At 33.3% G+C, this 16,575-nt stretch overlaps 2 protein-coding genes across 10 annotated transcripts in view; both read right to left on the minus strand.

The window, feature by feature from the left end:
* Nucleotides 1-2,789, minus strand: part of LOC136037946 (syntaxin-18-like) — a 29,752-nt gene extending 26,963 nt beyond the window's left edge. Inside the window, exon 1 of one of the 6 annotated variants that reach the window (XM_065720823.1) lies at nt 2,703-2,789. The gene's annotated coding sequence lies outside the window, so the exon portion shown is untranslated. Of the gene's footprint in view, nt 1-2,665 lie in introns of all 6 variants that reach the window. The other 5 variants (XM_065720824.1, XM_065720827.1, XM_065720828.1 and 2 more) reach the window with 5 other exon arrangements.
* A 5,142-nt stretch (nt 2,790-7,931) lies between these two features.
* The window catches only part of LOC136037948 (Golgi phosphoprotein 3 homolog sauron-like), a 49,047-nt gene continuing 40,403 nt past the window's right edge, over nt 7,932-16,575 (minus strand). For 3 of the 4 annotated variants that reach the window (XM_065720829.1, XM_065720830.1, XM_065720831.1), the window contains exon 5: nt 7,932-14,177. In XM_065720829.1, coding sequence (XP_065576901.1) covers nt 13,929-14,177 — 249 coding nt within the window. In that variant the 3' untranslated portion in view covers nt 7,932-13,928. The remainder of the gene's footprint in view (nt 14,178-16,575) is intronic. The other variant, XR_010620088.1, reaches the window with a different exon arrangement.

Consider the following 16,575-nt stretch of genomic DNA (forward strand, 5'->3'; position numbering starts at 1 on the left):
ATTAGGCAGTAAATTTGCAGTTTACAACATAATATAGCTTGGATAAAAGCAAATATGTCACTTGATTCCTTTTTTAAGATCTTTTATAATTCAATAATTACTTCCAGGGGAAACTACATTTTGAGCCCTTAAAGGCCTAAAAGAACTCTAAACAGCTCAAAGTAACCAAAAGTTTAAAAGCATCTGTAAAAAGAACTGGCTAGTGAGAAAAAATTACCATTTGTAGCTGATTCAGGAACAGTAATTGTTATTTTCCTTAGTCTGAACTGTCAAATGTTATTTTGAAAACAAATTTGCAGAATTTTTAAAAAGAACTAGAAACACCTGTTGGTGCTCTGATGTCATTTTTGAGGGTTTTAGGCTCTTTTACTAAATTAATTTACAATTCCATCCCACTGAGGCATGCATAAAATTATTGTGTAAAATGAAATAAAAAAGATTATGGACTTTTAACTAAAACAAGAATAATGATATTTTCAGGTTCTTGTAAACAAAAAGCAGGCTTGATATTTTCCAATTCTTCTTATGCTGCCTTAAAGACCTCTTTGAACAAAACAATCCCAAGAAATTTCAGATCTTCTAAGCTTGTATTTTAACTAGAGTTCTTTTAAAGTTATGACTAAAAGTCTTTTGCCATCATCTACTTGATAACTAACAGTTTTTGTTAGTATAACAGAAAAAGAATTGTTAGCAAACAAGTCACAAAATGAAGTAAATTGGCAGAATATCTAAAAACACAAGGAACAACTAGTTTGCTAATTCTACATTGTATATAAACTCTATTTGTAGCTGACTATTTGGCTATTTCTAGCTTCACTGTATACATACAACTGAGACCTTGATAGCCAACTAGTTAGCAAATTCCTTAGTGCATATAGAGCTCTATTAATAACCAGCTAGTTAACTAATTGTATAGTGAATGTAATAGAACTCTATTGATAGCTGACTAGTTGCTAATGATAGCTAAAAAGTTGGCTGACTTAAACTCAATTTTATATATAAGCAGAATCATAATAGCCATATAGCCTGGTAAGGTAATTCCTTAGTGTATATAGAACTCTATTGATAGCTGACTAGTTGACTAATTAGTTCAGACTGAAAAGCTAATAACCAACTAGGTGGCTAATTTAAACATATTTAAATATACTATTAGTTATGTTAACCACCTAATTGGCTAGAAAATGTTTTCTATATATAAAGTTTGGCTAAGAGTTTTTTCTTTATATATAAACTATGCTATTTTCAATCAACCATCTGGTGGTTGGTCTATCTTGTCTGTAGCCTAAGCTATATCCTAATATACTCAGGGGGTGGGGGTGACTGTGAATTAGGTACCAGATATGTGAAATGTCACAAATTCAACTTAGACCATAAAAAAGAGTATAAAATTAGCAATCTAAAAACACCTCTTTCTTTGTTTTAACATGTCTCCTTTTGAAGAGCCTGTACTCTGTACATTTACATGATTTTCTTTCCTAGCAGACCATTTTCTTTTGTGAAGGAAGATTTGTCTTATGAGGAAGAATTAGCAACAGTAGGCTCACTAAAAGGATTAAAAAACAGTAAGGCTCTAGGTGCTGACAGTGTGGTAAATGATTTTCTTAGGTATGGTAGCTTTGAGGTTAGAAAGAAGTTCCTGAAGATTATGAATATAATTTTTGAATATGGGGAAGTAGGCCTACCTAACAATTTTAGGAAAACCTTATTTAAACAACTGTATAAGAAAGGTAATAAGAGTGAGTGTTATAATAATTGAGACATTTAGTCTATCTATCTAGGTAGCAAATCACTTAATAATATGATATTTTTTAGACTGAGAGATGCAGTAGAAAAAGTTTTAAAAGAAGAATAGAGCAGTTTTAGAAAAGGTTGAGGATTTATTGATTAAATTTGAAAATTGCTTATAGATTAATTGAAAAAATAGATTATGAGCAAGCATTTGATTCTGTTCATAGAATAGCTTTAGTAAAGATCATATCCTTATATGGTATGCCAGACAAATATTCTACATTAGAGTGATTAGTTACATGTACAACAATAATATTGCTGTAGTTAAGGCAGGAAATGAGGTTAGCAGCCAGTTTTGTATTATATCAGGAGTTAATCAGGGTTGTGTTCTATCCCCCTTTTTATGGATCATTTTGATAGATTAGTCTTAAAGAGCACTGGAAAGGCAATGGGAGACCAAAGAATCAAATGGGGAGGAAAACCTATCCTGGACTTAGGATATGCTGATGATTTAAGTATCCTAAATGAAAGTGAGAGCAAAAAAAAAAGATGAACTATAGGTTTTGCAAGTTCAGGATTATAGAATAGGTTTGAAAATTAATATTAAGAAGACTAACAAGTGAAGATGAAAGTTTGAGATGGTTAGGAGATGTTCTGTGGATGAAGGATGACAGATTGCTGAAAATTGTCCTTTTTGGCCAATTGTCTAGGGCTAAATGGAAAGCAGGTTGTCCTTGTCTGGGGTGGAAGGATATCATAAAGAAAGGTTTGAAGGAAATGGGAAGGGTGTAAAGAGGAAGGTTATGAATAGATTCAGATGGAGGAGGAGCAATCATAGCAGTGATGGCTTGGTGAGTTGTTAGTAGTAGTTTAGCCTACTAGTATCCTATGTGTCTTTGTATGTTTACTATACTTATTATAGAGATACAAAAATTACAAAATAAAGCAAAACGCAAAATAAAGCAAAACACAACAATGACAGATCTTCGAGTGGGCTACGCAGAGCAATGAGTTAATCATTTAAATTTTTTAGTCGAACATTGCCAGTTCGAGAACGCAACCCTTGGCGAACTTGCAGCCATAAAGGTTTTCTGAAAACTTGGGGACAGGCAGCAGTCGACACTTGCTAAAACCATAATAAATTAGGAAAATGAAAACACATTCGTATGAATTGGTTATACCGAAATTGGATTTAAATTAATCTCATTAATCTTCTCGATTTTAGTCTAAGCTTGGTAGACGAACCCAAGCCAAAATTTTGATTAATCTCTCAAAGAACTTTCAGTCTATAACGACTTGATTTCGATTTCTCATGTCGATTCACTTTTCCCGGGTTTATTTTGTTATATTATGCTCTCAAATACTCAAGTGTGAATTTAATCACCATAGAGTTGCTTTTAGAACTTAATTTTTAAAACGATGCCAAAAAACAATTTGTCCAAAAACATGTAGAGATCAATATTCATCCAAAAATGGCCAGACCCAACGAACAAAATTAAAAAAAACTCACAAATTGCTTTCAAAAGACAAATTGAGCCTAAAAAGAGCAGAAATTACAATAATTAATCAACATAAGCTTCAAATGAATAAAAATTACAATAAACATGAACAAGACTAAAAAGCAAGTGGGGAGTCATTCCCACTTTTTGTGGTTTCTGCTCGTTTTGAACTTGACTTGATTATTAATTGTATTTCTTTGTTCGTTTTGGGTTTCATTTGTTTATTGATCGTGATTAATTTAAAACACAAGGTTTTTGTAAGGGGAGTAAAGAGTGAGTTGAAACTTAAAAAGAACAAAAATTATTATTTCACAGCCTACCCAACATATAACGATAAAACTAGCGCAAATAAAACAACTGGTCATATTTCCCTATGTTTTTAGGATTATGGAAAACTAGCCCTTTACTGAAAGCACAAAAACAATATAAGAGTTTTGCTACAGTAAAAATAAACATTTAAAGACACTTTTAACAGGATAAAATTAAAGCATTTTAGGATTGTTACTTAATTTTTACTTTAAGTTCTGTTTTTACGGTAATATTGGTTTGTCTTCTATTGCATATGTAGATGACGTTCTTCTTGTTGCCCGGACTCGCTGTGGATTGCTTTTTAATTTTACTATATTAACCAATGAACTATCTAAGATTGGACTGTCAGTTAATGCGTCTAAATGCGAGTTTATTTGTTTTAATAGCCTTTATGCGGTCCTCCATTCGTTGCTGGGAATGCAGTTCTACCATATTCTTCTTTAGTTAGTTGGCTTGGTCTGTGTTTCGGCCCAACACTTTCCACTACCTGTTCATCCCTAGTGAATCAAGCCGTGAAAAACCTACGCGTCGCTTACGGAAAAATATCCCCAAACAAAAGCCGTTACAACCGCAACGGTTTGTGCATGATTTGTAACGCTTATTGCGCCCCTGTGCTTTTGTTTTTATCAGGCATGGCTCACCTGTTTCGTAAGAAAGATCGACATACTCTACGTACGGCTTATTTCAGATATTGCAAATGCCTCCTCCGGCTTCCTAGATGGCACCAAAACAAAAAATAGTTGCTCGATTTGGTTTAATTGATGTGCCTTCTCGGATTCGGTCTTCCAGTGATGATTTATGTAAAAAGACTATCAACTTTATTCACGTTTATGACCCTCTGCAGCCTTTCTTTCCATATTGATACCGGTTAATTAATCCATGTTGTCTTTTGTTAGTTTGAATTTTTTTTTCTTCGCTGTTTATCGCTTTTGTTTATTTATAATACTCCGTACTTTGTGTTTTTTATACTTTTACGGGTAATAAAGTTCATTCATTCATTCGTTCAATTTCGGAATGTAGGATTGAACAGTGAAAAGTTTCCTCTCATCCATCAATGGGATGATATCTGTTGGAATTTGCGGAGTTGATGACTTTTTTCTACTTTTTTGTCTTTTGTCAATAATGGTTTCAAGCAATTTCATGGGGTACCCATTGCATGATAAAATGTCCTTAATATAGTTCAACTCGAAGGCTATCTGATGCTTCGAGCATATTCTTATAACTCAGTCAACCAATGAAATAACTATTTTTCTTTTTATGCAGGGAAAGTGGTTAGAAGAAAAAAGTAAATACCTGTCGTTATGGGTAGGCTTTCTATAAATAGAAATTTCAAGACTAGGAGACTTTTTGAAAATTAATACATCAAGAAAAGGTAGCTTATGGTTATCTTCTAGTTCTAAAGTGAACTAAAGGTTAGAGGTCAAAATGTTTAGATACGTCAAGAAGTAGTTAAGTGACTTCCCTCCATGATCCCACAAAGAAATAGCATCATCCACAAACCGACCCCAGAACAGGTGTTTCTGAGGAACATTTTCCAAAGCAGAAGTTTCAGTAAATTCCATATAAGAAGCTGCCAAAAATGGTGAAAGGCTTGTACCCATGGGTAGACCCATAATTTGGTTGAAAAATTAGTTATTATATCGGAAATATGAAGAAGAACTATTGCAAAGACGGACATAGCAGTTGAAAAATGTTTTAATAAGTGTTTTTAACTATTCAGTTTTAATTCTCACAATTTGAAGTTCTTTTATATATATATATATATATATATATATATATATATATATATATATATATATATATATATATATATATATATATATATATATATATATATATATATATATAGTTTCTCTCTTATTCTTGTATTGTGCTGAAGACAGCCCTTGGACATAGGGCCGAAATATCTACATAAATAATTTCCATTGTCTTGAAAAAATTTTCCCTATTGTCTCTACGTTGTATTTGTTTGTTATGGAAAGGCAGTGTGGTCTTCGTCGCTATATCCAGTATTTTGTAGTCCATTTGGTCAATATTTTCTTTGAAGAGCCAGTTCACATTTTTCTATATCACAAAATGTATGCATAGAAATGACATTAAAACTGGCAAAAATTGTATCTTTTTTTTTATATCAAGGTCTTTTAATTTTTCGATAAGGTGAAATGAATTTTTAATGTATGAAGTTTGCGTTTGCATAAGGGGGCGAATTAGTGTTGACAACCATTTTCCCAACCTAGCACTCGGAAAGCTATAGGAAGTCACAATTGGGCGCAGAGAGACTCCATCTTTGTGGATTTTCGGGAGACCGTAAAATTTAGGAACGGAACAACCCTTAGGATAAAATATTTTATACATTTGTGGAGCAATAAGCCTTTCAGTTTGCGAAAATCCTAGTTTCTTTCGTGTTAAACGGATGAACTTATTGGTAGGGTTTGAATCTAAGGGCTTGTAAGTAAGGGTGTCGGATAAAATATCAGTAATTTATTGACTAAATGAAATTTTATTAAGGTTTTGCTGTAACAAATGTCGAGTTTTTGAAATTGTATTACTGAGAAATAAAATTTCTCAGGCGTGTTTTTTAGACAAATCAAAATAATTAAGAACAGACTTGTTCAAATGCTCCCCGTAAATAATTTCTGAGACCACACTGGCTAATCGTGACAGAACACAAAATCGCAAAGAAAAGAAGAACGAGCACAATAAACAGCCAGTGACCCAAGCTTCTGAGGTCGGTTTGTAGATAATGCCATTTCTGTGTGGGATCATGGAGAGGGGTCATTTAACTCCTTCTTGCCTCATCTAAACACTCTGGACTCTAACATGCAGTTCACTTTAGAACTAGAAGATAACCATAAAATTCCTTTTCTAGGTGTATTAATTTTCAATGAGTCCCCTAGCCTTGAATTTTCTATTTGGAAAGCCTAAGCATAACGATAGATATTTACAATATTCCTCTAGCCACTCTCCCTGCATACAAATAGGAGTAGTTATTTTTTTGTTTGACCTAGTTATAAGAATATACTCAGAGCCTCATATAGTCTCCGAATTGAACTATATCAAGGACATTTTATTTTGCAATGGGCACTCCATAAAATTACTTGAAACCATTATAGACAAAAGAGAAAAAAAAAAGCAGAAAAGAAGTCATCAACTCCACAATTCCCAACAGACATCATTCCATAGATGAATGAGAAGAAACTTTTCACTGTTCTATCCTACATTCCAAAATTTAGTGACAAACTGAAATGAATCCTTAAAGCAAAAAAAAAGCAAAAAAAAGCAGAATTAATGTTATTTCGCAACACAGAAAAACATGGTAGCTACTTCACTCTTTTCAAAGTCGACGCTAGTATAAAACTAGTATTCTATGGGTTACAATCTTAATTTTATAATTTTCAAGTTAATTTTATCACACATAAGTTGTTTGTAATTTAGCTAAATAAATATCCCGTTTTACATACAACTGCTGAATTCACTCAGCCAAGTTTTCGTATAATCAGGGACGTTTTTTGAGGAAAGTGTCACCCGCTTCCTTGAAAAGTTCTAGTGTCATTACGGTTACCAGCTGTATTATAATATTTTGACTATTGAAAACCATTTTGAGTAATAAACTGAATCTTTTGAGGCTAACCTGGACATGGAATGTTTAGAAAAAACAAGTCTAATGTACTATATGTAGTCGTGTTTCATAATCCTGAAGATCAACGCCTAACTCTTCTTATGAGTCTGGGAAAAAAAAAACAACTTAATTTAAGGTATTACACCGCTAATCAATCCCCTTTCCGCTTTCCCTCGTTACGTTAAAAGGACCCGTATAACATAAACCGAACTTTCAAAGAAAAAACTGTTTTGCAATAAAAAATGGTGGCTGTTTAAATCTTTAGGAGTGTCATATAATGCAAAATTTAAATAGATATTTTCTACCGCTCAAGATTTGTTTTGTTGCTTGCAAAAGTAAAAAACCACTGTAAGCAAAAAATAAGTTTGTAAAGCTAAAACTTTTACAAGTTAATAGAAAAAAAATACCCATGCTCATAAATATCTTCCAGAAGAAATCTAAAAATGCTAAACCAAAGACTATGTGTGACTTACAAGAATAGAAATTGGCACTAGTGTCGACAAAAAAATATCGACACAATCTAGCATTTGGCGACTTGACAATTTTCTTTAACAAAGACAATTAATTTATTAAGTGTAATTGGTAAAATTAGGGTAGTAATAAGTGCCTGGTCTCAGTTCCTGACAGAAAAATAATTACAGAGCTTGAAAAAATGTCAAGTGTCACCTGACGCTAGATGCTGTTGATAGTCTTTTGTCGACACTAGCGCCAGTTTCCACCCATACAAGTTACCAATACTTTCTGTGCTAAACTCAAATTATTGAGAAAAAAGAAAACAATGATCCAATATATGTATTACCAAAACCACAACCCGACTCTATAAAAAAGAAAAAAGCAACACTGGATTAACAACTCTATAAGGAATGGCGTAAAAACAAATTAACAAACAGATTATGGTCACAAAATTGCCAAAAACTTACAGAAGGCAGAACAAATGAGTTCCTAACCCTGTCAAAGTAATTAATTTATTTTAGTTATCAGTATTTTTTTTTTGCATTTATTGCATCAGGCTATGGTTCTGTCGACACTAAAAACAAGAAGAGAGAAAAAAGAGAAAAATACTGAACACGTCTCTATTGGCTTTCTCTTTCCGATTTGGTTGAAAAAAAAAAAAAAATTTCCACATAAAATGAGCACAGTGGTGAATCTTTAAACCTTCCAAATATACAAAGGAACTAACAAAACTACAAAAAAAGAATTCTGTGACTTTACCCGCCCCCATCCAATAAAATCTGATTTTGGAAATCTGATTCGGAAATCTAGATTTTGGAGGCCGCTGAGTCAGTGTCAAACAATTATAATGGCATTAGAAATCAAAGGGAGTGTTTAAATAATGCTTTAAAAGGGGCAGATCTAGAGCAAAATCTTGAGGAGGCTCAATGTGACGATAGCGCCGATGAGCAAAATCCTAGATCTGCCACTGTGCTTTAGTTAGTATAAACAAAAGAATGGGAATAAAGAAAATAATCATGATCTCTGTCCTAGAATACTTTATTAACTCTTCTGGATTTTCTTCCTTTTGTTCTTTCGTCGCTTTCTTCCCTAATATAATAATTTGTGTTTAAGGCCACAAAGCAGCATAGCAACTTCATTGCTGATTATAGTTTTATCAATATACATTAAAAGCAAAGATAAGTCTTCTTGAACAACTAAAATAACAACAACAAAAACACCTATACCATTAAAAATAAGAATACAGAACTTAGAATCCATGCAATAAGGACGAAGACGGAGGAGGACAAGGACTAGCCCCCTCGCTCAACGAAAAAATCCAAAATTGTTGACGCCACTGGGGTTATTCAAAAGACATCATGGTACTATCACTTAAATTTACACACCATGGAGTTATTTTTTTTTGCAAAGGATGTATTCTTTACTTCTGAGGAAAAGCACGAGGGTGGTCTATATTTAGAGGAGAGGTTCAAAAAACTGTTTTCTAAAACTGAATGGTTAAACCAGAACTTTTCAAGCGGCCAAAAAAAAAAAAAACATAAAAAAAAAAAAAAAAAAAAAAAAAAAATACAACACTTCTTTTAACCGACTTTCCAAGTGAAACGCGACATACTCGCAAACTAATTGGTCGTTTTTAAACAAAAAGCGTTTGGTGAGGTTTTTAAATAATACATATTACACGTTTTATTTTAGCATTTTACCTCTTTTAAATAACTACACGTGCGGAGGCCTTAATTTGCAAAAGTCAGTCGTGCAAGTTGTGCACATTACTATCCGATCTTAACATGTTGGTAATATTAATGCAAAAGGCCCTAAGTCAAAAAATAAACAACATTTTGCAGTACCCATTGTTTTGTAATTAATTCTTTTTGAATTAGCGGAACCGACTAGTTTCCCTAAAAGGTATTTCTTTAAAGGATCAGAAACATAACTGAAGGAAAGACTAGTACCAAATCTTATTAAGGACAATAATTTCTGGGAAGCAAAGCTGTAGCTATGCCTATGGCCTGGAGAAAGGAAAGGATTAGGGGCCTTGCCTTGAAATTTGACAAAATTCATTATACAGAGTGCACATCTAGCAGCACACAATGACCAAAAAACATCTAGAACGGTTTTTCAATATTAAGACTCCCACTCAACCTCCCCAGCTTAAAGACTCTGAGGTGGGTCAGTTGGGAGGTACTGAAAAAGGCAGCAGTTTGTCGCTTCATTTGCAAAACCCGAAAATCTTTGACTACCTCGTTAATTTTGACGGCATAAGGGAAGGGCTCGGCCTCAGAAGGCTTCAACTTAAATTTACCACGATTTTAATCTACCATTACAATATTCGACAGACACATACCGATAATAATAATAGAACAAAATAAAACACTATGCAAAAATATTGTAACAGAGGGACAAGAAACTCAAGAGTGATTATGAAAACAAGTGCTGGAATCAACAAGCAAATCATAAAACAGGCTACTGATGTAAAAATAAACCAAATGGACTTATAAAACAGACTCATTTAAATTGATGAGAGGGATATGCACAGCAAAATAATGTCGTTGCAATTCAAAAGATGCTGCGTGAAAATTTTTATCAACTGATATTTATAACGCAACAACCCTCTTACGAGAACACATCGAATCAATTGGTTGAACACCTTTTCTAGTTCTTTCCGTACCCTTTTTGAATAAAGACATGCAGTCCAATTTTTGGAAAAAAATGAGTTAAAATCGTGAGAAAAAGATTGATAAGCTAGACTTGAAATCTCTTGTCCGTAAGGACAGGGTTTCGAGTCGCGGTGTCGCATGTTGTTTGGTTTGGAACGGAAGTATGTGGCGTGACTCTGTAAGCACCACCAGAGTCGACACATTTCTAAATAGGTACCTGGAGAAATCTAGGGAAGACAAACAGCGAGGGTGCACGAAAGCATAGAATGGCTACTCCCCCCCATTGCACTTCTTGGCTGAAGGGCCATGAAACATAGATTAACACTGACGTCAGGGATTCTGATATTCTTTACACTTTATAACCTGAATAGATACCAGGTAATGTAGTATCCAAAAATCTGTTATATTTCAACAAAACTGGTCAAACTGCACAATAATTTAAAATTTGTATTTATTTTCTTCATGCGAGTTGAGGCAAATGGGAAAAGGGGATATTCTCATCCCATAAGTGACACCTCTCCTGACAGATATGAGAACGATGAAACAAAAGCAAAAAATAAAAATTGATTTTTCTTTTATATCAATAAACGAAGTGAATTTTCTACTGAAACATTTAAACGAATTTCTAGAATGCACTCTAGAAGATGATTTTGACAAACCGCTGGTTCTATTAGAAAGCTCGATTTCCTGTACTTGGTGGCTTTTAACTTACTAAGATCTCATTTGGTAAACAATTTCAGAGTAACACAATAAAAAAGGCGTGAGACATTTACTGCAAATAACACGTATCTGGCCAAAAAACATCCATCAGAAACTGCTTTTTAAATTGTTGCATTCATAACTTTTTCGAAGAGAAAAGGAAATAAAATTTCTAGGGAAATACAACTGCTTCAAAGAACAAGCATGTTAACAATAACAACAAAAGAAAAGAGGAAAGGCAACTTATATTAATAATATACAGGAAAATATAAAATAGACCTATTGGCAGCATATAAGACTCTCTACACACAGCTTCTTTTGCATTTATTGTTTCTATTAAATTTCAATATTGAAATCTAAGAAAACCTACATCATCAATGTCTTTACATTCCACTGATTGCCAAATGAAAAATTTCAAGTACCACAACTATGTCAAATCACACTATTTTGAATGTCTTACACAAAATGCCCAAGGAAAAAATCAATTCGCACGTATCCACCTCTTCAATTTCTGTTATGATTGTCAAAATAATACAATTTTTAACGCCTAAGACATCACCTCATTAACCTTAAAACAACCTCACCTTTTTTGGGAAGTGGGAGGGATCCATACCCACTAGGTTTCAAGAAGTAATCTAAATCATTTCAAGTGGAGGGAGGGGGGTCATTTCAGTCAAATGTCTTTTATAGCCACTAAGTAATCAAAGAGTATTTGTTTTTCAGCAATTTCTTATACATAAGCCCTTTCAAGAAGGGAGGGAGAGGGCTAGTTGTCTCTCCTTCACTGGATATTATTTATTAGTCTCGGTCAATCGTAGGGGCAGCCACATGACAAATCATCCCTGTAGGCAACTATGTGTACATTAAAGATGGCTGGTCACAAAGGCATCCTTAGGAAAAATCAGAGGGACAAGGAATCCTCTCTCAACTGCCAAAATTACACACTAAGTACAAGGTTTTTCAATGTTAGATAACAGTAGCCACTTTTCAATAAGCCTGTAATTAATATTTCTCATATTCGTTATAAATGATAAAAGGGGACCTTTGTTCCCTTCATCACAGAAAAAATAAATAAAATAGCCAACTAGTTTCCCCCACCTTTTTTTCCATGTGAGGTGTTTTAGGTCGTTGCACTAATTGGTTTGCCCCCCTCCCCGCTATTTTGGTTTAGTTTCCCTTTTAATCATATGTGTTTTTCGTGTGTTTTATGCTTCGTTCTTTTTTTGTGAGTTTTTGGACTTTTTTTTAGTGTCCCTTTTAATTTGTAAATATATATGTTTATTTCTTGTTCTTTTCTGTATTATTTGATTTTTTTTGTCCCCTTCCCTTTTTTCTGACTTGTATTTGTTCAAGTTTAGTTTGACAGATTTTTTTTTTTACTCATAATTTGATGATTCATTATTATTAGTGTTTTTTGCTTTGTTAATCGACTCCGAAGTCCGAATTCGGCCCTTTGAGGGCTTGTGATAGTGATGTTTTTGAAATAAATATCTTATCTTATCTAAATCCCAAACTCATCACATGCGAATATTTTCTTTTTAACAATAGATAGGTTAAAAGGAAACTACCTTTCCATGACATAAAAATAACAGTTCAGTAGGAACAAATCCTTTTTATTTGACAGTGAAACAACATAAAAAAATCTCTGATATTTTTGTCACATACATGGTCGTCTTCGGCAGATAAACTATGCGACCGAAATATCCAAATATTTTTTATTTGTTTCACTGTGAAATAAAAGAATTTGTTCCTACTGAACTCTTATTTGTTCGTTCTAAACATATAATGTAGAATAAATTTTAATTCTAGTCGATTTTGAGTATTTTTGGAAGTTCCCGATTTGAGGTCTTCTTATTCCCTAGGGTATACAAATCCTTCAAAATGGAAAATATTCCATCAAATAGTTATTATTATCCAAGATTACCCTGAAAAAAATTATGTCACTTTGACGGAAAACCTCATATTTTTGCGGGTAAATAAGGGGGGGGGGGTAATCAGAATAAAAAGTCAGAACAGTGGTCTGAAGCAACTTCAAGCTCGATGAAAACGCATAAACAGCGACCACTTTTCATAAAACTGAATTACAATCTTTCCTTCTGCTTTGCAATACTCAAACTTTTTTTCTAAACAATTTTAATTCAAATCTCCTGTTAAGGTCAAAGTTGTCTCAAATCTTGTAAAATATATTTCACGCACTGTCCCTGGTTCGATTGGAATGAAATTCTAAGCAAGTGCTGGTTTCGGATGATAATACATGAATCAATAAACATTTATCAGTAAGAATATTTTAACTAAAAATCTATTTACATGGGCCTTACAATTTGTAACTTTGACTCTATTGGTTTAATTACCAACTTGCAGCTAATGATATAGCTAGTGCTTTTTTGAAGGAGACAACGGTCCTTGAATAACCGATGAACTTGTATAAAAACGTTGTGTGCATGAAGGCTGAAAATTGATCGTTTAAATAAAAATATAAATTACCGTTTTTATCTTCAAATGCAGTAAAGTAAAAACCAATTCTTGCTGACCAGAAAAAATAGCTATTTTTGAGTGAAAAATAAAAAGCATGGGCAGTAAAGAAAGAACAAAAAAGAAGAAGAAAAAGCAGATAGGCTTTCATACTTAATTGATTTTCACTTGAGTTAATTTTCACGAAGCCTCGTCGGGTTTTTTTGTTTATTTAAAAAGGGTAAAAAATTGTATTGAATAATTTTTGTTCATTAAGAAGGGTTTTGTTTCGAATCGTATTTTTTTCTTGGATAAAAAACTAAATAAAGAAACACGCATCACTTATCAATGAAATACACACGCAAAATATAACCATTATACCCGGCGCAACAGAAGACAAAAGTAAAAACAAAATACCAACTAAACAATTCAAAACTGTCGGTGAATCAAATACTCCAAAAATTGTTCAGCTTATCTAGCTCAAATTATATAAATTCCAAATTGTCTCATTTAATTTCATTTAGCGAAAGCAGCAAACACAGACCACATTAATTCATTGGCTCCAATTTTGGTCGCCTCAACTTCAGGATCAAGGTAGATAAGTTCACGGACTCGTTTCATGGCCAGCTCATAATCTTCGTCGTTTAATGGCCCAAAAGCATTTTCCAAAACATCTGAAGCGTAGGCTAGGAATATCAATGCTAATAAACGTTTATCGAATCTGTGCGGATCATTTACCCATCGGGATAGAACAGCATCTTGAACCTAAAAAGTCAAGAAAGGGAGTTTCAAGAATATTATACTCAATGTGTGAAATTCAATTAAGCGCAATGTTTCAAAGGTAAACTCGATATGCCGGAGAAAGCTTGTGGTGTGTCCCCCAGAGATAAGTTCAGGTCCGTTCATATCCTAAAATATAATTTTTGTTGCGATTTTTCCTACATTTTTTTTTTACATAGTTTTCCCAAAATTAATTTCATGCGTCCGTTTCTATTTTATTTCAAAATAACATTAGCCAAAAATTATCAGATTCAATGAAAAACAATTTGGGGTTTATTTACTTTATCATGGTTGCAGCTTCAGATGCATCCTTTAAAAGAGCGAATCATAGCCCATGGTACCCGAAAACTGAAAGACGCGTTTCGAAAAAAAGAACAAAAAACAAACAACCTGCTAAGTCAGGAAGAATCACCATTTGAAGCTGATTCAGGAATAGTAGCTATTATTTCCGTTAATCTTAATGGCAAAATAATTGGTAAAAGTCTATAATTCTCAGCCTATCATTAGTCTGAAAACAATCTTGTAATACCTGAAGTCCGCATTTATCCGGAGTAATTTTGCAGAGCCAGTTGCAATCCGATCTTTAAAGAAATTGTATGTTTTTTTTTTTTTTAAATTATCACTGAAGCCTGAACAAAAGCGATTATCGCATACAGTCAGTAGTTTTCACTAAAATTGCGACAAGTCTTCTACTTGGTTTGGTTAGTATACCTGTTTTGTTTCATTGCTTGGGGGGGGGGGGATTCAAGTTGAAACTTAAGAGGAAAAGTCTTTTTGGATGGATGGGGGAAGGGACTTATGATTTTGAGTTAGGATTAAGTGGAAAAAATACTTTTCTCTGATTCTCAACAGGAGTACATGCTACAGATTGTTATGCCTATTGTGCACGAAGGAACTTGTAATGTTGTGTTTGGGGGAGGGGGACAAATATTTATCTAAACTTCCTCACAAGAACAGGTAACATTAAATCCGAATGTTTGAAATGATCAAGTGGAAGCTAACACAACCATACAGTCTTTTTGCTTGAAAGGTGCAATTGTCTCTGGAAATAAACAAATTGCTAAAATTCAAATTTTTACCGTCGAATAGGGTGGTTAAATTTAAGCAATTGGTTTAGCCTATTTATTTCCATGGGCCACCATGGCAACAATGACGGAAGTGTTGTAATGCCATAAAAGCATCACAATTTTGAAACTACGAAAAGAAAAAATCTTAAAAAAACAAGGCTTTCAGGTATGTAAAGACTCAAGAGATTTAATGTACCATTTTACAAATTAACTGTATTCTCTTGTTATTTTTTTTTCCATTTTGCTTTATTCATCACATTGGCGGTTCTGGCCTCCCTTGAACCAGAGCAAAATCTTAAATATTTCCCTTCCCCTGTCTCAGATTAACAAAATTTTAACCATTTTTTTTAACAAAATTTTTGAAATTTTTACAATTTTAACGAAATATTAAAAATTTTAACAAAATTTTCATTTATAAACAAAATTATTTCAATTTATTAGTTAATTAATAATTTATTTTAAGCATTTTTAATTACTATTTAAGTTATTTAATTACTATTATTTTTTAATTATTATGATTTAAATATTTTATTTCACTCATAATCATTTATTAATTAATTTCATTTATTTACTACACCTTCTACTTTATTTCAATAAAAAAAAGTTTCAAAAATTATAATATAATTATAACCGTTAAATTATTTACTTGAAAATGTTCACTCTTAAAATTTTTGCTTCCGGAGCAAGGGCCCCCTCCGTCCCTGCCCTAAAACCGCCTCTGATTCATCATGGTTTCCTTATGAAATGAAATATATAGTCTCCGTAATAGCAGGCAAAACATGTAAACATACACTAATAAAACCCAGATCATTTCGGTTCCACGACCAGAAACCTTTACCAAGGAGGGATAAAAGGAAAACTAGACCAAACGCAGAACATGTACAAGAAAAATAGCCAAAACCGATGAAACAACGTTGTACCCCTTGAGGAAAAAGGGGCAAAAAAAAAAACGAAAGAAATTCACATATGGTGAACTTTAACTGTTGCTTAGTAAAAGCTCTAAACGAAATCTAAGATAGCGACAAAGCACTGCACAAATCCTTATAAAATACAGTACAACATTGTGCTAAATGTTTGCTATATATGCATATATATCATAAACATTTTGTATGCATATAACATTGTCTGCAAGATTTAATATTACTTGACCTGACTTACTTAGGTCTCCTGCCGGACGCTGTTCGGCACAGAGAGTGACGTCTGCCTCTTCCATCCACTTCGGTCCATTGCAAGGTTTGTGCTTCACTCAGTCTGACGTTTGTCATCGCTAGCAGCTTTGATAGGCTGTCGGACCATCGTTTCTTTGGTTGGCCGCC

The sequence above is a fragment of the Artemia franciscana genome, chromosome 17, assembly GCF_032884065.1.
Source record: "Artemia franciscana chromosome 17, ASM3288406v1, whole genome shotgun sequence".
Classification (NCBI taxonomy): domain Eukaryota; kingdom Metazoa; phylum Arthropoda; class Branchiopoda; order Anostraca; family Artemiidae; genus Artemia; species Artemia franciscana.